This window comes from Martes martes (genome assembly GCF_963455335.1).
Source record: "Martes martes genome assembly, chromosome: 12".
Lineage (NCBI taxonomy): Eukaryota > Metazoa > Chordata > Mammalia > Carnivora > Mustelidae > Martes > Martes martes.
Genome location: NC_137900.1, coordinates 15,584,988 through 15,609,458, shown reverse-complemented (window position 1 = coordinate 15,609,458; position 24,471 = coordinate 15,584,988). Strand labels below are relative to the sequence as shown.

Here is a 24,471-nt window from a genome sequence, read left to right as displayed (position 1 = left end):
GGTTATTTTAATTAAATGTGGTTATTTTATTTAAATCAAAATCAAAATTACATCAAGACGATTTCATTTAAATCAAAATCTATTTTGAGTCGATGCTCATATTTTGAGTATGTAGCCTTTGGTTTTTGTGTGTTCCATTTTTTTCCCTTTTCACTGTAGTTTTAACACGTGGGCATGAAACTATGGGTAGGAAGAGAGCAGAGCAGGAGGAAAAAGGAAAAAAACAATAAATGGACAGAAAGCAATAAAAGCAGAATGAAAGGAGATCACACATTGTAGTAAAGGAATAAGTTGGAATCATGGAAGAGTAACAGTTGCTAAGATTAAAAACTGGCTGAGGGGTTCTTGATGTCTTGTCTTTACTTGGCTCCAATGTATCTTCTTCTACCTCACTTTTCATTTCTTCCCGGTCTGCTTTTCTGGGTCATCTCCTTCTCCTCAATCTTGTAACAGTGGAACATCCCCGGGGCCCAGATCTTGCGCATTTCTTATTTACATTTTGTTTGGTGATCTTGGTCAGTTTCCTGTAATGCCGACAAATTCCAGTGTATATCTCCAGCCCTGATCTCTTCCTCATACTCCAGTCACAGATCCAACTGCCTCCTTTCACCACCAGTTGGTTGTATAATAGAATTCTAAAATTCTAAATGTTCAAACTCTTGATCTCCTCTCTTTCCCAGAATATACTTACTCTACTCCTCATCTGTCCCCAGTCTATGGAGAAGACCTGCAAGTTTCTGTCAAGTCTCCATTTCCCCAGTTGCTGACATCAGAGGCCTTGGAGTCATTCTCAGTGCCACTTACCTCTCTACCTCTGCACTGTCAGGACTGCCTGTTGACTCTGTCTTCAAACAGATCATCAACCCAACCACCCCTTGCCACCCCGCTGCTACTAGAGAGCCTCCTACTTATTTCTCTGCTTCTGTCTTGGGCCCCTATAGTCTCTTCTCAACACAGTAGCCCATGGTGACCCTTTAAAAACGTATGTCAGATGATGTCACTACTCTGCTCCAAACTCTCAGTGGTTTCCCATTTCAAAGCTCCTGAGAGATCCTAAGACCCAGAGAGCCCTAGTGACCTGGCTTCCCTGCTGCTTTTCCAATCATGCATCACACGACTCTTCCCCTAACCCTGTGCTCTCCAATCACAATGGCCCCTTGGAGGTTTTCAACCAGCACAGCTGTGTTTGCAGCTACTGTTCCCTCGGCCTGCAGCACTCTTCCTTCAGGCATCCCTGCGGCCCGTTTTCTCAGCTCCTTCTAGACGTTGCTCATCTGTTCCCTTTGTCAATAGACCTACTCCAAGGATGACATTTGCAAGTGCAGCCCCCTTTCCTTCAGCCATCTCTGTGGCATGCCTGTTCCCCCTCACTCGTCTTTATACCCACTTATAAATACAAATGTATTTTATTATTTATACTTTTTTTTGCTGTTTGTCTCTTCTATTGTAATATAAGTCCTACAAGGACAAGATATTTTATTGTCTTTTTTGCTGATGAATTTTCCCCAAGTACCAAAAAGAGTACATAAACATAGTTGTTTAATGGATGAAAGAAATCAGGTGAAGAGATGGGGAGAAACTAGTATTTTTTGAATGCTTCATTGATGCCAGGCACGATGCTAGGTGTTTTAAAGATTTTATTTATTTATTTGACAGACAGAGATCACAAGTAGGCAGAGAGGCAGGCAGAGAGAGAGGGGGGAAGCAGGCTCCCTGCCGAGCAGTAAGCCTGATGCAGGGCTCGATCCCAGGACCCCGGGATCACAACCTGAGCTGAAGGCAGAGGCTTTAACCCACTGAGCCACCCAGGTGCCCCCAATGCTAGGTATTTTATTCATTGATTATTCCACTGAAGAGAGCAAGATAAATCAGTGCAATGGAATCTAAGTAAAAAACCAAAAATAAGTCACAATACTTAAAAAAAAAAGTACTATTGTTATAAATATACAAGGAAGACCTATCTTCCTCCTTGTTACAAGATCATACAATAGCTGTCATCTCTTTTAGCCCCACCATTTTATCTAACATTTACTGGTGTTTAGTTAAAATAGCTTTTTTTTTTTTTTTTTTTTGACATTTCAAATAACATTCAGAGAGGGTATGAGACTTTTGTTTCTCACAAATGACAGGTGTCAAAAGAGAGGTTGAGAAATCCTCACAGACCAGTTGTCTCTCTCTATAGAGAGGGACAGAGGGAGGACCAAACAAGCTGAGAAACCCCAGATCTGATTGATTGTCCGGGGCCCCATTCCAGATTCTCTGTAGCGGTAATTACACAAACCCCGAACTACGCTGTGAAGACCGCCACCTGCTGGTGGGCAAGATGTAGTCTCACTCGGAATGACCGCGTTTAATTGTGGTGGTTCTCCAGCTAGATGGTACAGGAGAATCTCCCGGAGGGTTGTGGAGACATTGCCATAATGTCTCTTCTAGAGTTTCTGATTCAGTGGTTCTGGGTTAGGGCCCAAGAATTTGCATTTTTGACACGTCCTTAGGTGATGCTAATTCTGTGGTTCCGGCCACACGTGTGAGAACTACTATTAAAACTCAGTTTTCTAGCTTCCCATCATCTGCTTTACGGATTCTGTGAAACTTTCTTCCTTCCTCTTATTTTCAGCTGGCTTTCTCCAGGATAGTTCCGCTTCTTCTCTTTATCATGGCTCAAGTGTAGGGCTGCCTGTATTTTTATTGGCTAGTTCCGGCTGTCCTCCTCAAGTACTACTTTGCCATCTTTCTCTAGAGAAACTAAACATTAGCCTACGCAGGATGTTAGGATAGACATCCCATGGTGTCCTCTCCCCACTCCCATGATGGTGTAGACTTAAAGGTAAGTAATTAGGAGATGACACATTGTTTTAGAATAATGCACCACCCACCACAACTTCCATTGCCAGTTCTATGGTATTAGTATTTAACATACTATCTGCATATTAAAATTGATGTCATTAAAGGGATCATCCAAGGTGGCCTACCCATAAGAGATTATTTTCATTGTAAAGTTAACATAAATAATTTTTATGTAGTTTCTAAATCAGCGTTCTGCTTATTGTTTATTTTAGGATGAACTGATTTTTCTTCTTTGTCTCTTCATTAATATTCTTTCATTTGGGTGTTTTAACTAGGATTATTCTGTCAGTTCTCACATGTGACATTGGGGGAATCTCTTCTAATTCGTTGATGATACAGAGAAACGTTAACAGTTTTTACTGTGAATGGTAAATTATGGACTGAAAAGAGCTGCTTATTTGAGACGAGATGGTGAACCAAGACTAGTGATAAGTTCCGGAGGGCAGTTTTATGTTTTGCATTTAAAACTTTAGCATTTTTCTCTCTGATTGTAATTTCTATCTTTTTATTATTCTGATTAGCCTATTTGATTGTAGAAGGTACTTAATATATCTTGTCTGGGTAGAGGAAGAATCACAAAGGCAATGGATATTATTTTTGTTGACTAAGTGCTGGGAATGTCGAGCGAGCCAATCATAAAAGTTGGAAAATAGAGAAAGAATCTGTTATATTTTAGGATTCTGTATTAAAACATTATCCCTCTCTTCCCTGAAACTTACAGTAACGTCTATGTAGATATGAAATCCATTTCCAATAAACTGTGGAAATACAATCGCTATCGCTACATCATGACCTACCACCAGAAGCCATGGCTGCCCCCACCTTTCATCCTGCTGAGCCACATTGGTCTCCTCCTTCGCCGTCTTTGCCATCATCAAGCTCCAAACGACCAAGAAGAGGGTGATGTTGGATTAAGTACGTTTTCATTTGTGGGGCACTGGGAAGAGGGTAAAGAGTGGAGATCCAAGGTGAGAATATGAAGTTGGGTTCAGGGCACGGGATGGACGTCTCTGGGCCTTCCCACACAATAGCATATCAGCCCAGACCCCGGGTCTCAGCAGATACATTGATCTCATCATGTAGTTGTGGTACCTTATGCGGAGATTAACCAGTACTTCGAAAGAAAGGAAGAGGGAAGAATGGGATCTCTGCGTGAATGTTTAAGGCCCCATGTCACTTGGGAAAGCAGTGTTTTCTCTTTCCACCTGGGAAGTCATCCAGAGTAACTCCTGGGGAGTACTCGCAGTGACCCATACTCATTTCCCTGTTGTCGAAGGGGGAATCCAAACAGAGAGGAGTCACGGGAGGTCTTGTGGGCTGAGAGAAATTAGAAAGACAGACTTGGTTCACTTACGAATCAGAGTCCTGATTCTCTGCTTCCTAATCTGTTGAGAATGGAGATGATTCTGGATGGTTGCTTCATATTTTCAGTTCAAGATGGAGAAATGTGGATTCTTATTTTTCTTTTCTCCTCCCCTTCCCCCTCCTCTCCTCCCCCCTTCCCCCTCCTCTCCTCCTCCCTCCTCCCCCCACCTCCTCCTTCTTCTTAGTGCTTTGGTCTGCATATTTTGAGATTCTCCTAGTTTATTTTGCTTATCCATGTCTTCTCTGCAAATATGACTCTCACGCTAATTGTTACTATAGAACATTTCTTATTGTGGTTTCACAGATCTACTGTAGTTCCTCTCAAGCAATTTTACAATTGGTACCAGGCCCATCTCGATCGAGGTCATTCCTACGTATAGAGGAAATGCACAGATCCACAAACCTTATCTCAATTCCTACATCCAAAATACTCCTGAAAGCAGAAAGCTTTTTTCCTCTTAAGTTAGAGAGTCATTGAGACAAAGGAGGCAGATGGGACTAATGAGAAGCCATTTATTCTCTTTATCCCTCGTAGAGTGAATATTCATTGATTCTGCTGCAAAAAAACCCAATGTGTTGGCTTTTAGCTACTGCCCTAGCCTCAGGTCAGGATTTTACTTCACTTATGACATATGCACTGTATTACCTTTCTGAAATGAGACCAGGAAAACTCTTAATTCTAAAACACAGGAGTTCCAGGAGTTTCAGATAAGGGAGTGTGCAGTGTTTAGACATTTCATGGGGCCCTTAGGGGGCGGGTGTTATTACAAGCTTGGAAGGCTGGATATGCTTTGGTTTCTCCCGGCAACTGGCTCAGTGAAGTGTTTCTCTCTTTTCGAGTCACTTTGGAGTTTGACTTTTCTTTTCCACCCTCCCCAGCTCCCCTGCAAACATTCAGCCTGGATGAGGAAGCCAAAGTACTACTGGACTTAATTTTTAAAAAAGATTTATGTATTTATTTTAGAGTCGGGGTTAGGGGGAGGGGTGAGCAAAGGGAAGGAGAAACCGCAGCAGGCTCTGCACTGAGCGTGCAGCCCAGTGCCCAGCTTTCTCTCCTGTGACCCTGAGATTGCGACCTGAGCTGAAATCCAGAGTTGGCCGCTTAACTAATTGAGCCACACAGGCACCACATAACTGAAGTTAATTTAAAGGCTTATAATTACACTATAATTTTTAGGCTTCTCATCGAGAGCCCCCCCGGGGGCACTGGCTGTGGAACTCCTACAGGTTATTAGCATGTGAACCAGGTGAGAGATCCTGGGATTGGCTGGGATTTGGCCAGATTTCATCTTCTCTTTCATCTGGGCTTACAGGATGATTCCGGTATAGAACTCAAGTAAATTTCTGATGGCAAGTGTTCATCCAGAGTTCTGGAAAATTCTTGAATTTTTGTGAAACTTCTTCCACTCTGTGAGTGAAGATTGACGTTTGCATACAGGGCAGCAGTGCCACCTGGTGGAGAGTCACGGGAATGCGCCACAGACGATAGCGGCGCCTGTCCCTGGAACTGGTCTTTGGGTTGTTAGCTTTCAGGAATCCATAGAAGGATCAAATCATGATTATGGCAAAGTTTCTCCGTTACAAGAGATTCTTTAGTGCAAACAGGCATTCAGACTTTGTTGTGGGGTGGAGGATTGTTACTGAATTTTTTTCAGTATCTGATTCTTCTACACCGTAAAATCAGAAAACAGTATGTCCTTGAGTTGTGGACAGATTTTTATAGCTGAATATTGTTTTCTCTTTGCCCTATTTTTCAATTTAAAATTAATATTTCTGTCTAATTTTATTGGAAAATAGATGTTTGGATTTCTAATAAGTCTGAGGGAACATTATGGGTTTTTCCCGAAGTTAAGTAAAACCACTGAAGGAAGAGAATGCTGCATTTTAAACCCTTTTTGCAGCACCATTTATGTATTTTTCAAGGATTATAAACTTGCTCATGAGCTCATGTATTTTTCCGTTAGATCAGAGTGAGGGCCAAGGTAGTAGATGGAATGTGACCACTGGAGCTGACACTGATGTGTGTGAGCTCCACAATATCCTGAAACGATGTGTCTCTTTGTGAGTTAATTATAATCGTGTCAAGGGAAGTGGATAGCTTCAGCCGTTGGCTGGCAATAATGCCTCTGTTTCCAGTAGAGTAACTTATGCAGTTGGCCTTTAAGCAACATGGGGGTTGGGGTGCCAGCCCTTTGCACAGCCAAAAATCAGTATATAACTTTTGACCCCCCTCAAACTTAACTACTAATAGCCTACTGTTGACCAGAAGCCTTACTGATAATAAAAACAGTCAATTAACACATATTTTGGGTATTATTTGTTTTATATACTAAGATACTTAACAAAGTGAGCTAGAGAAAAGAAAAAGGTTATTAAAATCATAAGGGAGAGAAAATATAGTACTGTGCTGTATTTACTGGGAAAAAACCCCAAACAAACCATAGCACATATAAGTGAGTTCCAACCCATGTTGTTTCAGGGATCGACTGTATCTACAAACTCAGTGTAACAAAGCAAAACTTTCTTACACTTGCTGGATTAATTTAACAGATTTAGACTTCACCAGACTTGATTTCAACCTACAGTTTACTTACCAAACAGTTGGCAGGAAAAAAAGACAATCAGATTCTTTCCCCACGTGCATATAAATATAGTGAAGTTTTGTTAATGTGTAGAAACGGTCTAACCTATGCGCATATTGGACAGAAAATGTCTGTTCCACATGAGTCATCTTCAGATTCCCACACATGTATATAAGACAATAGGGAAGAGCCAAATTGGTGTTTTTGTTTGTTTCTGCACAGCGCTTCTCCATAATATTAGGAATCGGGCATGACAGGGCAGCAGCGTTTTCTCACACAAGCAATAGTTTATTGATTTTCAACAGCAGTAGAAGAAAAGCCACTCCTACTCCGTATCAGCTTCCTATTAAAGACAAATAGTGGGGGGCACCTGGGTGGCTCAGTGGGTTAAAGTCTCTGCCTTCGCCTTGGGTCATGATCCCAGGGTCCTGGGATCGAGCCCCCATCGGGCTCTCTGCTCAGCAGAGAGCTTCTACCTCTCTCTCTGCCTGCCTCTCTGCCTACTTGTGATCTCTGTCAAATAAATAAAATCTTAAAAAAAAAAAAAAGACAAATAATGTTTTTTTTTTAAATGTACCATGCTTGTTTACACAGAACTCTACCTGAGTGAGGAGGATCTGAAAAGACTTCATGATTTCGAGGAGCAGTGCGTGGGGATATACTTCCACGAGAAGATGGAGAGTCTGAATTATAGCTGTGAGGAACGAATCCGGGTGACCTCAGAAAGGTGAAAGATACGTAGTTTTCCCAGTTCCCCAAAGCTGATTCTGCTACTAGAATGTCTGAAGAAGTAGAAAAATGGACTTTCAAAACCCAGAGGTTTGGGTCCTCTACAGTTCTGTCTGGTAGAGTATAATATTTCTGCAATGGATATATATTTATTGAGCACCTACTACGTTCCAGATGCCCTTCTAGTCACTGGAGATAAGTGGTAAATAGGAGACGAGAGTCCCTGCTTTCTTCGGACTTGTGTTCTAGTGTGTGCGGGTAGAGGGGCGAGGGGTATGGAGGACAAATAATACCAGAGAAACACATAAAAAGATGTAATTTAATGTCAGGTAAGGAGTGATGAAAAAATCAATTGCATAAGGGAATAGAAAACAATGGGGGGGTCTGCCAGAGTTGGGGGTTGGGTTGGACTCTTTGGAGGGTAGCCTAGGGTAGGAAGGCCACTGAGAAGTTGGAGGAGGAGAGACTTGAGGGAGGCGGCCAGGCAGAGACGTCTGGTGGGACGGCGGCGCCCCTGGCTGCAGGGGTAGCCAGTGCAGATGCGGGAGGCAGCACCGTGTGCCCACCAATGGCAGGTAGGACTGGAGAAATTTGAGTGCTGGGTGCTGGTTGCACTGGGGAGACGGGGACCGGTGAGTTCTCTTATTTTGTTTTCATGCGGGTATAACAAATGTCTATGGTCTTGGGGATGATTCACCAGCAAAGGGAGAAACTACAGGAGGAGAGGCGGGGCAGAAGTTTGCCCCAAGAGAGGGCTTAATGTGGGCTTCCTCCCCGCAAGCAGGGGCCAGGAGAAAGGATGGCCAGTGTGCATGAGGCTGCAGCTAGGGTGTGGGCACGCAGTTCTTGAGGCCAAGGCATCATCGGGCCAGTGCCTCTGGGTGTGCGTGATTTTGGTGGGTGCGGGGGTGGGGGGGTCAGTGCAGGGAGCCCATTCAGAGGTGTGAGGAAAGAGAAGATGTATTGGAGAGAGTGAACGTGTTCAGAAACCAGTAAGATCAAACCACTGTAGCTCTACCGATAATTGTGGATACATGGCATTGTGTGGATACATGGAAGACTGAGTGTGATCATATGCTTTTTTCTTTTTTTAAACACAGAATTGTTTTTGTAACCAGAAGCAAATTGACAGAACTTAAACGCGTTCCTTCATTTTCCAATATACAGGGACCTGACTATAAGCTGTTAAACCTCATTATGCTTATGTTTTTTTCTGACGTCCAAATGAATAGCCAGTGAATCCTTAAACATGGCGTTCTTTAAAACTGAGTTACATGAAGAACTCTCTGAATGGCTTGCTGTGGGTATAAGTCCTATTTCTGGGCTTTTCAGTTGCTACCATATTATGTAAATATGTATTTAGGCGGCCGATTGAATCTCAGACCAAATTTTATATTGAGAAGAATAATCAAAGGTTTGTGGGTGCACAAATTCTATTTTCCTTAAATAATATCTTTAGGCCAGAGCTGGATGAGCTTCTCTCCCCTTTTCCTCTTCTGCACATTCTGCCTCCTTCATAGATGTGCTCACTGAGTCCTGTGGGCCAGCCTGGCTCTCTGTTTTCTAGGACACATGCCCAGATAGGAGTTAATGGAGCCAGATGAAGACCGGCTTCTCCTCTTACTGGCTCCATGGACTCGGGCAAGCTGGCTCTGGGTCTTTGTTCTCTTCCTTGTGAGAGGCACACAGAAATAGACCTTCCTCTTAGAGGTGCCGTGAGGATGATTTGAGGTAATGTAGACGCCGTAGGTGAGGGAATGCTGACCGATAGGAAGGGTTCGAAGAAAGTAAAAACAGGCTTCACAAACTGTGAGGGTGATTTCTTTCTAAATACATCTTTTCTTTCAAATCTTAAGAAAAGGGGAGTAAATCCATAAGATGAGATGACCTCCCTGCCCCAGATGATGAATGGGGCTGAGGTCACGGAGAGCCCCTTACTTTTTACGCTGTAAACGAAGGAAGGAGTTTTAGGTGTCAGAGACGGACTGATTGAAGTTCTAGGCAGATTCCTTCAGTTACAGTGTGGATGTGAAGAGTCGGAATTCGAAGTGCGGAGATAGCAGGGATCAGTGCAGCCGGAGGATGGGTCCCAGGGACCAGCCAAGCTAGCCATGGTAGGTTTGAAAGGAGGTATCTTAGTCCACTGGGGCTGTTACAACAAAGTTCCAGAGGCTGGGTGGCTTGTGAGTAGGAGAAAGCTACTGCTCAAAGTTCTGGAGGCTGGGAAATACAAGACCAGCATGGCAGCCTCGTTGGGTGACAGCCCCCTTCTGGGTTGCAGACCTCCCTTGTGTCTCCACGTGCTGGAGGGGGTGAGGGAGCTCCCTGGGGTCTCTTATGAAGACTCCAGTCCCATTCATGAGGGGTCCTCCAGACCTATACACCTCCCAATGGGCTCCACCTACTAATCCCATCACCTTTGGGGGTTAGCACGGCAACATAGGAATTTCAGGGAGATACTGACATTCAGGCCATAACAGAAGGGATGAGTAAAGACATGTTTAGAAAGAGCAGTTCAGGGGTGCCTGGGTGGCTCAGTGGGTTAAAGCCTCTGCCTTCGGATCAGGTCATGGTCCCAGGGTCCTGGGATCGAGCCCCGCATTGGGCTTTCTGCTCGGTGGGAAGCCTGCTTCCCCCCCACCCCCGCCTGCCACTCTGCCTACTTGTGATCTCTGTCTGACTTGTGATCTCTGTCTGTGAAATAAATAAATAAAATCTTCCAAAAAAGGGGGGGGGCAGTTCATGAGGGGAGTTAGGGATGGACATGCGGCCACGGGAGAGGGTGGACTCCAGGAAGACTGTCCGACCTGCAGCGGGGGTAATTAGGTGAAAAGGGGCGTCGCCATGATAGAAAAAAAAAAATTGCAAAAGACACAGGGAAGGGGACAAGCAATGAGTTTTAGCTTTGTTGATCTCGGGGCTCCTGTTGCACATTTAGCCAGAGATTTCTAGAGTCTTGGATGTGAGGCTATGAAGTCCTGGGGCAAAGACTGAACTGGACAAGGAGATTCGGGAGTCGTCTGACCCTTGTAAGAAAGGACAGGCACGAGGGACGAAGTGATGAGGCCCAGGAAGCAAGAAAGGTGAGGAAACTCAGCCGACTGAGGGTGGGACAGTGATGGGTGCCAAGACCTGTGTAACAGAGCAAGGAAGAAGGGCTCCCGGGGAGGAGGAGCCCGAATTGATCAGAAGAGGAGAAGGACGACTAGGAAGCGTCGTGGTCCGAGTCAGAGGGACCTGCTGTGAAACCTGGAGGACTAGACATGAACAAACAAGTAATCCAGTAACAGCGACGGTGTCGGTGATCGTAGGACGAGCACCATCAGTCTTTGTATATCGTTCTATTCCTCTTTAGGTTCCCTTTGGGTAGAGGAAGGCGTAGAAGGGAGATGGGTATGTAGCTTCTGCATAATATTCTGGAGGCGTCCGTGGCTCTAGAATTGGATGACGAAGCCCTCATTTCACTCTTCAGAACATCATCCATCTGTCTTCCCTCGTGCTCGAGCGGCCTCCCCAGCCTTCCGTTTACACGGTTAGCCTCTGGGGGGTTCACAACAGAGCCGTGGGGGATCCTGGAGGCAGCTGGGCGAGTCTGAAGAGGAAGGGAAAGGAGTTAGGAGATTTGCATGGTCCGCTCCCGTGAGGAAGAGGTCACCTGTATCCTTACAGAATTAAGCCAGTTGTAAGACTAGAGAAAGAGGAGTCATCGGGCTGTTTTAGGTCTTCCTCTCTCGGGAACCCAGGCTACTTTTTGGCCCTAGCGATATAAGCCAGCACTTCCCTGACTCTGTTCTGTGGAGTGAGATGTTAGGTGGGTATTTTCCCATATTAAGCATGTGATGTTTGGGAAATGCTGCATTTGATTTTCTTAAAACCATCTCTACACCCAACGTGGGGCTCGGACATAGAACTCTGAGCTCCAGAGTGGCACACTCTACCTGCTGAGCCAGCCGGGCGCCCCTGGAAAATGCTACGTTTTTAAACAAGTCACACTGTGACTCAGTAGAGTCATCATGGGAGCAGGTCCTGTCATTGTTCTGCTGTGAAACCTTATTGAGGAACATTTGTGAGCACCTCCCAGCACGGGAACCGTTAGTCTAACTCATTTAGCACTTCCCACACCTCGACAGTCCCCGGGGAGAGCTTTGCCGAGATCCCTGCTGAGCTGTTCAGCGGTGCCCGGTGCCCGAGGGCGGGGGTTAATGCCACTGGATGTGGAGGTGGACTGTCTGGGTTCGAGGCCTCACTCCATCCCCGCCCTGTGACCGGCCATGCGACCTAACCTCTTTGATGAAAGGGGTAATAGAAATGCCTCCATTATGGGGTTGTTACACGGATTAAATAAAAATAATACGGTAGAGCCTTTGTAACATGGCCGGCACAGAGTGAGCCCTCAGTGAATATTGTGATTATCATGATGATTACAAGGATACTTGTTACAATCTTACTTTAAAACCTCTCCTCCAAAGACCCACAGTCAAACAATAACCGTACTGGTCTACGCTCCACCCTCCAGTCACACACAGGGGAACCTAAACTTGTAAGAATTGATTTTGTATGTCAGAATGACTGAAAGTCTACATTAACTTGATAGAGTTGGTTTGAGGAATATAATTAAAATATGTTTCCCAGGTCATAATGCTGTAGGAAAAAAAAAAAATGCCTGTGAAAGCAAGAAGACCCGATGTGAGGGTGACCAGGTTATTTGTCTAACGGGTCTCTATTGTCGCACGTTACCTGTTGCTGTGAATAGCTCCTGGTTTCTATTGTATCCGTTGGATGCGGCTGCTGCTAATGGAACTTAATGAGCCTCCATTACTGCCGCTCAAACTGTTCTGTTTTTGAATTAGATGAAACAGTGCACTAAATGGAGAGGCTCTAATTAAGCATATTTGGAAGGGAATATACATATATTTTGTGCTCTTCCCTTCATCATCTCTGCTCATTCTCATTTTGCAGGTTCCAGAAGGTCAGGAAGCATTTATGAAGCCTGTGCTTAGTTACAGAAGTTGAATTCTATAGCGGAAGGAAGAAAGAGAGGGTCCCACCCCCCATATAATAAACACAGAAAGTATCACTCTTTTGGTTCTTTGATTTCTGTCTGCCAGGCTCCCAGAAAGAGGAGGAGGATTTCTCAATCCGTGTGACTCGGGATACATTCTAGGGAGGGGATGTTGCACATTGTTTTGGGAAGTGCTTGCTGCAGCCGAATGCTAAAGCTTTAGAGTACAATCCCTGCTTCCTCTAGGCCCCACCTAAGACTGGGGATCATTTTTAATTTCTGCCTCTAGTCATGTCAGTTGTGAAACTGTTGATGAGATTCCCTTCCTTGCTGGTTTTTTTTTTTTCCTTTTTTTTTAATCCTTTACTTGAGTTCTGCCTATCAAAGATTTTTGTTGTTGAGAATTTGGCCAGAATACTCACTTATCCAAATAAAAGAATAGAACAGGGAAAGAAAAGAAAGAAAAAATGTAAGCCAGAGCACACTGTGAAAATTTCCTTTTTCCCATTTAGTCTTTCATATGTTTTTAGTTAAAAGTATACAGATTTGGGGGTGCCTGGGTGGCTCAGTCGTTAAAGCATCTGACCCTTGATTTTGGCTCAAATAGTGATCTCAGGGTCGTGAGATCGAGCCCCGTGTCGGACTCTGCGCTCCGTGTAGTCTGTTTGCAATTCTCTCTCCCTCTGCCTCTCCTTCCACTCTCTCCCTCTCAAAATAAATAAATAAAATCTTTAAAAAAAAATTATACAAGTTTTTATGTTGCACCCCTCCCCCCTTATACATCAAAAACATTTCTTCAAATAATTCAACATTATTTATAAACATATTTTTAACTTTTGTTGTTTCTTGACTTACAAAGTTTTTATACCAAATTTTGAAGTATATAATACAGAACATAACACACATCCACATCCCCATGCCTACCATCAGAAGTAGCCAAAGGAAATTGCTATCTACAATGTAAGTATGATTTTTAATGACTGCCTAATATTGCATAATGTAAAGAATATCTATTTTAGCATAGTGAAATCATAGTCTCTTTGCGTACATTGCCTAATTGAATGTCCCAGTGGTGTACCTTTGTTGCCATTGAATTATTTTAATCATTTGCTAGGCAAAAAAAAATGTTGTTACAATGTAGATGAACTAATTTTAATTTCCATTTCTCTGCATTCCTAATGGGGTTGAATATTTTACCATATTTCCTTTTTTGTTTTATCTTTGTTAATTGTCTGTTCACATCCTTTGGAGTCTTTGTAATTTTTTTCTGTAACAATTTATAAAAACTTTTTTTTAAGATTTTATTTATTTATTAGAGAGAGAGTACATAAGTGGGGGGAAGGGGCAGAGGGAGAAGCAGGCTCCCCACTGAGCAGGGAGTCCAGTGTCTGGCTCCATCCCAGGACCCTGAAATCATGACCTGAGCCAAAGGCAGCTGCTTAACCAACTTCGCCACCCAGGTGTCCCAACAATTTGTAAAAGCTTTTGATTTATTGAAGGATACAAACACGTCATCATATTTGTTAGAATAATTTCTAACTTAGTTTATTTTAAAATATTTTATTTTTTATGGGTATGAGTTTCTTTTTGTATAATCAAATATGAGATATTTTGTAATTTATTATTTTGTTAAGCTTAGAAAGCGGTATTATTTTCCTGCTATAATGACGTAGCAAATATTTGGTGTCTTATAACAACAGAAATTTATTGTCTCAGAGTTCTGGAGGTTACAAGTCCAAAATCAAAAAGTTGGGAGGGCCATGCTTCCTCTGATGGCTGTAGTGGAGAATATTTCCTTGCCTTTTCTAGCTTCTGGCATGTACTGGTAATCCCTGGTGTTCCTGGGCTTGTGGACGCATCACTGAAGTTGTAGGGTGGGCTTCTCCCGATGTCCACATTTGCCTTTTATAAGGACACTAGCCATAGTGGCTTAGCTTCTACCCCAATGACCTCATTTTAACTTGATTATCTCTGTAAAGACCATGTTTCCAAATAAGGTCCTCATCCAGGAGTACTAGGGGGTTAGGACTTCAACATATCTCTTTTGAGGGGAGGTACAAAACGAAACCCATCCCCATATAGAGATATTTATAGATATACAGATAATATTAACCAACATTTCCTTCATTCTTTCTCTCTGTCTCTAAGTCAGTTATCACATTTAATTGGATTCGACTTGCCATTTAACTTTTGACTTTCATAGCTGAAAATATCTTGTGTTGCTTTTACGTAAATCAATGGCTGGACTTCGTAATATTGGGTTAAAGTATTCAAAATAATTGTAAAAATTTGCCTCAGACTTTTCTTGGATTGTAGGACTCTTAAAATGGGTTTTTTTTTTTTTAAGGATTTTATTTATTTATTTGTCAGAGAGAGAGAGAGAGCGAGAGAGCGAGCACAGGCAGACAGAGTGGCAGAGGGAGAAGCAGGCTCCCCGCGGAGCAAGGAGCCCGACGCGGGACTCGATCCCAGGACGCTGGGATCATGACCTGAGCCAAAGGCAGCGGCTTAACCAGCTGAGCCACCCAGGCGTCCCTCTTAAAATGGGTTTTGTGTGAAGCTTGGGAAACCTGTTTGAACTGTAGACTCGGATTTTTTTTTTTTTAAGATCTATAAATTTTTTTTCTAATCACATATTTGATTATTAATTCTGTTCCTCTCATTCTGGCTTCTTCCTCAAGATCTCCTTTCCCTATCCAAAATAACATGGTGTTTGTCAGTAGGAGATTTTTGGATATTTGTCATGTAAATTAGTGAATGCATTAATGAATACAATAGGGCTGGTGGATGGAATATTCGCGAGAGAACTAGCAGGAAGCTGGAAACACGGTTCTGAAATGTTGGAGAGAAATAAGGGCTATAGGAAAGTAGATGCATAGGGTTTCCTCACTGGAGTGAGGAATTGTGGGAGGACGTGACATCGCCTGGGATGAGAAGACAGAAGATGACTCACCCAACTCGGGGAAGCAGCTGAGGCTAGGGAACCTTCCAAGGGTGGAAATAAGGTGGGAAGAGAGCAAGGCAGGTTCCCACTGGCTTAACGTGCTCGTTGGTTTTCTTCCTCCCTTCACCATTAGGGTTACAGAGATGTACTTCCAAATGAAAGAAATGAATGAAAAAGTGTCTTTTATAAAGGACTCTCTACTGTCCTTGGACAGCCAAGTGGGACACCTACAGGACCTCTCTGCCCTGGCAGTGGATACCCTGAAATTCCTTTCTGCTGTTGACACCTTACAAGAGGATGAGGCTCTCCTGGCCAGCAGCAAGCATTCGACGTGCAGGAAACTACCACACAGCTGGAGCAACGTCATCTGTGCCGGGGCTCCAGGCAGCATGGAGATCTCCGCGGAGAAGAAATACCAGTATTATAGCATGCCTCCTTCTTTGCTGCGGAGTCTGGCCAGAAGCCAGCACACCCCGACAGGGCAGAGGGGGCCCCTGCTCGAGATCACAGACAGTCAGAGAGAGGCTTCGAATATAAGAGATGAGCAGGAAAAGCAAGAAACAGGAACCATTGTCGTGGCTTCTGGGGTGTCCCTTAACAGGCAAGCACAGCCAAAGTATGGCCAGTTTCTCCTGGTCCCTTCTTACCTCAAGCAAGTTCCTTTTCCTGCACAAACGGACTTGGAAGCTGGTGCAGATGTGCTGGCGACCGAACAGGTGGCCCAGAGCGAGGTCCCTGTTCGTCTGACTTGGCCGAGCCCAGGTGTCTCAGCTCAGGACTCCGTGCCCAAACCCGAGGCCCAGCACGGGTCATTCGCTCGAATGCCAGCCAGACAAGACAAGGGGGAGCAAGTTCTGCCCACTTTGATTTGCACGTCTCCGCCAATGAAAGTGACCTCCCTCCCTTCCCAAGGCGACAGCATGGGAACTGGAGGTGGATACGTGAACTGGGCGTTTTCCGAAGGTGATGAAACTGGCGTGTTTAGCATCAGGAAAAAATGGCAGACCTGCCTGGCCTCCACTTGTAACAGCGACTCTACAGAGAGTGGTCAAGGCCAGAGGCAGATCCGAGCTAGATCCCTCTCTCACCACTCATCAAACTTGGCCCACAGTAGTGATTGCTCAGACGCGGGACGGTGGCTGCAGCCAAACACGTCCTTTTGGATCAGTCCTTTCCGCAGAGATCGGCCCTTCACTCGGAGTCATAGTTTGAGATTCCACAAGGAGGAGAAACTGAAGATCTCTAAGATTAAAAGTAAGAAGTGAACATTTTTGTTTGTTTGTTTAAAAAATAAAAATGAAACAAGGTGGGACCGGGGAGGGAGACAAACCATAAGAGACTCTTGATCTCAGGAAACAAACTGATGGTTGCTAGGGGGTAGGGGGGGAGGGAGAAGGTGGCTGGGGGATGGACATTGGGGAGGGTATGTGCTGTGGGGAGTGCTGTGAATTGTGTAGGACTGATGAATCACAGACCTGTACCCTGAAGTGAATAATACATTATATGTTAATAAAAATTTTAGGGGCGCCTGGGTGGCCCAGTGGGTTAAAGCCTCTGCCTTCGGCTCAGGTCATGATCCCAGGGCCCTGGGATCGAGCCCCGCATCGGGCTCTCTGCTCGGCAGGGAGCCTACTTCCCCCTCTCTCTCTGCCTGCCTCTCTGCCTACTTGTGATCCCTGTCTGTCAAATAAATAAATACATAAATACATAAATAATCTTTAAGTGTGTATGTATTAAAAGATTGAAAAAAATTTTTTAAAAGACTCTTAAATTACTAAATTCTGTGCATTACTATTATTTTAAAAAGCTGACCACCTTCGACTCTGTCCTCATTCTCCCCATTCTCAGTTGTCTGTAGAACGAAATGGCTCCCTGAGCAGTCTTAAACCTTTTCTGCTAACCCTTTCCCTCACAGATCTTTCAAGATCCTCAGAGATAGGGCAGTCAGCATGGATCAAAACAAAAATGCTGATCAAGGACAAGAGGTCGTCAAAGAAAAAGAAGAAAACACAAGGACTACAGGTGCCAGTAAGTGTGTTTTATGTCCTTGGCAATTGAGGTAGTCGCCTATCTTAGCTCGGTTTCTCTGTAGTGTCAGGGGCCAGGCACACTACAAAACGGCCCTGTACCGGAAGGAGTGCAGATATAAATTTAAGAGTCATCAGAGTGGATCTGCCACAGCTCATTTATCAGCTCACATGTTCAAGGACACTTGTGTTATTTTCAGTTTTGGGCTATTCCAAACAAAGCTGTTATGAACATTTGTGCATAAGTCTTTGTGTGGACATATGTTTCAGTTTCTCTTTGGTAAATATTTAGTAGTAAGCATGTCAGAGTCATATGGTAAGTATTTGTTTAATTTTAGAAGATACTTCCAAACTGCTTTTCAAAGTGGCTGTACCATTTTACATTCCCACGAGTTTATGAGGAGTGGCTTGTGAGCGTTCCAGCGGTCCACGTTCTCACCAATCCTTAGTATGCTGGGTCTTTTTAACTTTAGCCATGGCTGGGGGTATGGAGTGGGATGTCCTGGTGATCTCATTTGCATTTCTGGAATGGCTAGTGCTGGGAGGTATCATTTATGTGCTTTCTTGGGTCACCCATATATCATTTTTGGTGACCAGTCTGTCTGAATATTTTGACTACTTTTAAAAATTGGGTTGTCTTATTAGGTTGTGAGAGTTTTTCTAGATTTAAGTCCATTGTCGGATATGTTTTGCAAATATTTTCTCTTGGTGGCTGGCCTTTTACTTTTCATAAATGCTCTTTGAATTGAATACATTTTTTATTTTTATGAAGTCCACTTTTTTTTTTAAAGTCTGTCCTTTTTGTAGCCTATTTAAGAAAATTTGCAAAACCCAAGATCACGGAGATTTTCTTTTATGTTTTCTTCTAGATGCTTCATAGTTTTTGCTGTTATATTTAGGTCTAATACCCATTTTGAGTTAACTTTTGTAGATGGTGATAGGTAAGGATTGAAGTCTCTCCTTCTCTTCCTTTTTCTCCCCCCACCCCTTTATTTCTTGGTTCCTTCTTTCCTCCCTCCCTCCCTCCGTTCCTTCCTTGAATACAAATACCAATTTTTTCCCTACCATTTTCTGGTAAAAAGGTTGTCTTTCTCCTATAGAGTTGCCTTGACATCTTTGTCAAAAATTAATTGACCATGGAATCCATAATATGGATGGATCTATTTCTGGATCTGTTCTGTTCCATTTATCTGCGTGTCTGTCTTTATGATAATATCATACTGTCTTGAATACTGTATTTTATATTAAATACTGAAATCATGTGGTGTAGCTCTGCCAGAATTTTTCTTCCTTTTCAAAGTGGTGGTTTTTTTTGTTTTGTTTTTTGTCTTGTTTTTTTGGCTATTCTAGTTTCTTTGCATTTCCACATATATTTAGAATCAGCTGGACAGTTTTTACAGAGAAGCCTGCTGGGGTGAGTGGAATTGCTTGGGGACAGTTGGCATCTTAACAGTAAGTTTTTTGATCCATGAACATGCTATGTCTATTTATTTAGATATTCCTCAATTTTGCTCAGTAATATTTTGTAGTTTTCAGTGTACAGTTTTGTTTTTTTTTAAGATTTCTTATTCATTTGAGACAGAGAGAGAGAGAGAGAGCCTGAGCAGGGGAGAGAGGCAGAGGGAGAGGAAGAAGCAGACTCCTTGCTGAGCAGGGAGCCTAACATGTGGCTTGATCCCAGGACTCTGGGATCATGAGCTGAGATACAGGCAGATGCTTAACCATCTGAGCCACCCAGGTGCCAGAAAGTGTTCAGTTCTTGCCCGTGTTTTAAACTCCCTAAGTATTTGATATTTTTTATTTTATTATAAATGTAATTATAAAAAATTAATTTCTGATTATTTGTTGGTGGTAGATAGAAATAAATATGTTTTAAAGATTATTTATTCGAGGGCACCTGGGTGGCTCAGTGGGTTAAAGCCTCTGCCTTCAGCTCAGGTCATGATCCCAGGGTCCTGGGATCGAGCCCCACATTGGGCTCTCTGTTCCGCGGGAAGCCTGCTTCCCCTCTCTCTCTGCCTGCCTCTCTGCCTACTTGTGATCTCTGTCTGTCAAATAAATAAAATCTTTAAAGATTATTTATTTGAGAGAGAGGGGGAGAGAATCTTCGAGCAGACTCCCTGCTGAGCACAGAGCCCAACACAGTTTGATCCATGACCCTGAGGTCATGACCTGTGCTGAAACCAAGAGTTGGATGCTTAACCAACTGAGCTACCCAGGTGTTCATATATATATAGAAATATATTTTTCTAAAATATTGGTTTTATATACTACAACCTTACTAAATCTGCTAATTTATTTGAGTAGGTCTTGTTCCTTCTATAGAATTTTCTATATAAATGGTCATGTTATCTACACACGAAAATAGTTTCACTTTTCAAATTTACTTTTTATCTTTCAAATCCACATGTATTTTATTTATCTTTCTTGCCTTATTACGCTGGCTAGAATCTCTAGTAAAATATTGAATAAAAGTGGCAAAAGCAGATATGCTTCCTTTTCTCTGCTCTTAGGAGGAGAAAGCATTTAGGCTTTTACCAGTAAATACGATGTTATCTGTAGCTTTTTATGTAGATGCCCTTTATCAAGTTAAAGAACTTCCCTTCTACCCCTGGTTTCTGAGAATTTTTGTCATTAGTAAGGGTTAGCATTTGTCAAATGCTCTTTCTGCACTTCCTGATACAATCAGATGGTTTTTCCTTTTTACTATGTTAGTATGATTAATTATAATAATTTATTTTATAATATAGAAGTACTGTTTAGAATATTAAGTCAGCCTGGTTAGGATGAAATCTGCTTGACCATGATGTATTATCTTTTTTGTATGCTATATTTATTTTGCTAAAATCTTATTAAGATTTCTTGCATCTGTATTCTTGAGGAATATTTGTCTGTAGATCTCTTGTAATGTCTTTGTCTGATTTTGGTATCGGGGTGATGCTGAGCTTAGTGATTGAGTTGGGAAGTATTCCCTCTTCAGTTTTCTAGGTGAGTTTGTATAGAACAGGTACCATTGCAATTCTTATTATTTGGTAGAATTAACCAATGAAACTACCTTTTTGGGAAAGTTTTTAGCTATAAATTCATTTCTGTAATAGATGCAGGACAATATTCAGGTTATCTGATTCATCTTAGTGAGCTTTGTTTGTATTTTTCAAAGAATTTGTCCGTTTCATTTAAGTTGTTGAATTTATTGGCATCTAGTTTTTATAATACTCTTTTCTTATCCCCTTATTGTCTATGGAGTCTGTAGTGACATCTCTTCTCTCATTCATAATATTCTATATTTGCATTTCTCTGTTTCATGATTAGTTTGGCTACTGGCTTATCTGCTTTATTGATCTTTCAAAGAACCAGTTCCTGGTTTTATTGATTTGTCTCTGAATACTGTTTTATTGATTTCTGCTCTTCATTATTTCTTTTGTTCACTTTGGTTTTATTTTGCTTTATTTTTTTTTCTAGTTTGTTAAGATAGAAGCTTTAGTCATTGATTTGAGACTGTCGTCTTTTCTAATATAGGCATTTAGTGCTATGAAATTCCCTCTAATCATTGTGTTAGCTATATCCCACAAATTCCAATATGTTATGCTCACATTTTCATTTAGTGAATCTTTTAATTTATTATTAGGAAGCTTTAGATCTGAGTTAGTAATTCCATAGGGCTTCATCTTTCATGATCTTAATGCCCTGCTTCATTTTTCTGCATAGTAATCTGGATGCATTTTAAAAAAACACCTCAGCTCTTTTTAGAATGAGAAGCAGAAGCAAAGAAAGAAGTATTAAGACAATTATGTAAAATTACCTTTTGCAGGGAGAGATTTAGCTTGTAAAGAAGACTCTTTTACAGGGAAAATGATAGGAGTTGCTGGAATCTTATGAAATATGAATTCAGTGGATTTGTTTTTTGCAGTAGTTAAAGTGGCCAGAAATTAGCTAGAAGTCAAACTAGGGTTAGGTACTAATAACTTGTACTTGTTTATTGCTTGATATTTTGTCAATTTATCACATTTCTTCTCTGTCCCTGGTTAGTGCATATGGAAGCCATTATTGTTGGCTACCTGTTACTTTGATGACAAAAGGAATGGGGTTCACAGACATTAAATGATTTACTCAAGTTCACGTAGCTTCTAAGTGATGGATCTAGAATTCCAATACAAGTTCTTTTTGGATCCAAGCCTATGTTTTTTTGCTCTATGCCACTGGTTCTCAAATTATGGTCTTCTATCAGCAGTGATAGCATTACTTGGGAACTTACTAGACATTCAAATTCTTTCTCCCTCTAGACCTAATGAATCATGGATCTTGGAGGTGGGACCCAGTGGTCTGTGGTTTAGCATAGCTTTGAGTGATTCTGCTGCACAGTCAAGTTTGACGACTGCTGCCCCCTACTCTGGTTCTCAGTCATGACCACAAATAGTAATCACATGGGTGCTTGTGTCCTGCCAGTTTGACTAATGGGAGTTTTGAAAGCTTTCCAGTTGATTCTAATGTGCAGCCAATGTTAACAACCACTGCTACTCACCATAGTACCTCTGTGAGTCACATCAATGACTCAGAATGTTTTCAGATTAATGTCACTGGGTTCCAACAATCGTCTTTCTCTCCAGGTCATAAAGGTTGACACCTGCTCTCAAAATGACCAGCTGGATTCAGAGCCAGGAGAAAGTAACATCTCAGAAGAAGAGACCTGCAGCAAGAACTGGCTCACAGTATCCAAATTCAGTCAGATGAGTATGTAACAATCTACTTTTGGATCTCAAAAAGTCTGGGAAAGTTTCCTCATTGTGCTCCCAGACCGCTGGTGGTCCCTGCTGTTCTTTCAAGTGGAGATGGGGAAATGAGAGGGTGGCAGTATCCATTTAGAAAAATAACTCTTTTTGATTTTTAATTTTTATGAAAACTATGGAAACTATTCCATTCATTTAATGGAAGAGTTGTTGGGATCCAGAAAAATTAAGGTTCAGTCAGTTTCATATTCAGAGTTGTTAAATCTGGCTCAGGGAGTTTTCATTTAGTACGAGGTATGGAGTGGGGTTGTCTCCTGTTATAAATTCTTAAGGTTCATGAAACGTGATATGAACCCTTACATAGAACTCAGTGGGATGAGTTGTGGTTGGTTATTTATTACTATTGACATACAGTATTCATTCCATGGGCAAGTATCCCTTAATGGTGGTTCGTAAAGGAGGAAAGATCGATCAGCTAGCTACAAATGAAAACTATGAGGTAGGCAGAGAGTGTGAAATAAGCCTGGACAAGTAGGATAAGGCCAGATTATGAACAGAATTGGGAGCAATGGTCAGAACTTTGAACTTCTTTTGTTACATGGTAAGAGATCATTACCAGCTCTTTTTTTTTTTTTAATTTATTTTCTTTCACACACTTGAGGTTTATTCTTACTTAGGCGAAGCCCTATGCACATGTTTGACAGGCAGCCTCCCATCCAGGGATGCAGGGACCAAGTTCCAACCGTGTTGCAGCTCTGTCATGCATGTTCAACGTGGGGCTTCTAAGATCTCTGCAGGGCACCTCCGTGGCTGCCATGGCAAGACAGAATGCAGTTAATATCCGTATTTTGTTTATCCATTCATCAGTGGACACTTAGGTTGTTCCCCCCCTTGGCTACTATGAGCAATGCTGTTATGAGCGTGTGTGTGCAGATCTCTTCTTTGATGTGGCCTCTTCTCTACCTTTCGTTGTGGGGTTTGTTCTACCAGTCTTCAGGTCAATTTTTGGAGTATTTAGGATGATTTGATAGTTATCTAGTTGTATTTATGGGAAGAGGCAAGGCTTGGGTCCTCCCCCTCTATCACCATCTTCCTCACACTCCCTTTTACTAATTTTTAAACAGAAGGAACTATGTGATCAGGTCCCATAAATATTTACAATTATTTGAAATATTGAAGTTAAGGTAAAATAGACACTGTATTGAAATCTATGTTATTATGCTTCTTTAAAATCTTGCTTTGTCTTATGGTTGGTGATTTTCAACCAAGGGCCAATTTTGTACACATCCCACCTCTCTTCCCTGGGACATTTGACAATGTCTGAAGACTTTTGGTTATGACAACTAAGGGAGGTACAGGTATTCTTGACTTCTAGTGGGTAGAGGCCAAAGATGCTGCTAAACATCCCACTACAATGCATGGGATGGTCTCTTTCCTCCTGACAAGGAATTATCCAGCCCAAAATGTCAGTGCCAAGGTTGAGAAACCCTGATTTATATTTGAAAATACTCAATTGTCTGTTAAGTCACTGCGAATCAAATGGACTCTGAGCTGAAAGAGACATTAGAAATTAAATTATTCAGAACCCCCTTAACCTATAGATATGACTCGACACAGTTTATAAGAGCCTACAGTACAGAATAGACCCAAATGCCATACCTGAAGATATTATTCTAGGACCAATTGCCAATGTATTCATTTTATTTATAAATGTTTGTTTATATTCTGATATTTAAGTTGTATGTTTTTCTTAAATTATTCAAGTTCTTTTTTTATTTGAGATATAATTGACGTATTAGTTTGATGTGTACAACATGATTTGGTGTGTGTGTGTGTATGTGTATGTATGTAGTGAAATGATTGCTACAACAAGTTAAGTCTTTTCCATAGTTAAAATTTTTTCTCTTGTAATGAGAATTTTCAAAGATCTCTTCTCTCAGCAACTTTCAAATAAACACTATTGTTAACTACAGTCACCATGCTGTACATTACTTCCCAGGACTTACTTATCTTACAATTGGAAGTCTGTACCTGAGACCACCTTCACCCATTTCACTCACCCCCCAACTCCCGAGTTATTTCTTTCCAGTGACTTTCAAATAGAAAAAGATGCAGGTGGCAGGAGGGTTCTGGGAAAGAATCTTAAGTCTGATGATTAGAAAGAAGATGTAGGGAAATAGGCTGACTCCAGGTGCCTAGTTAATCCGAGGAGACCAGGAGGCCCACTGTCTACCTGTCTACTGTCGAC

At 42.1% G+C, this 24,471-nt stretch overlaps 1 protein-coding gene across 1 annotated transcript in view; it reads left to right on the top strand.

Annotated features, from left to right (window-relative positions):
* TRPM6 (transient receptor potential cation channel subfamily M member 6) overlaps nt 1-24,471 on the top strand; it is a gene marked incomplete at its 5' end in the record, with an annotated part of 138,637 nt that overhangs the window by 86,998 nt on the left and 27,168 nt on the right. The window contains 5 exon segments of the mRNA XM_080820331.1: nt 3,569-3,762; nt 7,389-7,521; nt 15,603-16,723; nt 17,385-17,497; nt 22,104-22,227. Of these exon segments, the coding sequence (XP_080676457.1) occupies nt 3,569-3,762; nt 7,389-7,521; nt 15,603-16,723; nt 17,385-17,497; nt 22,104-22,227 (1,685 nt within the window).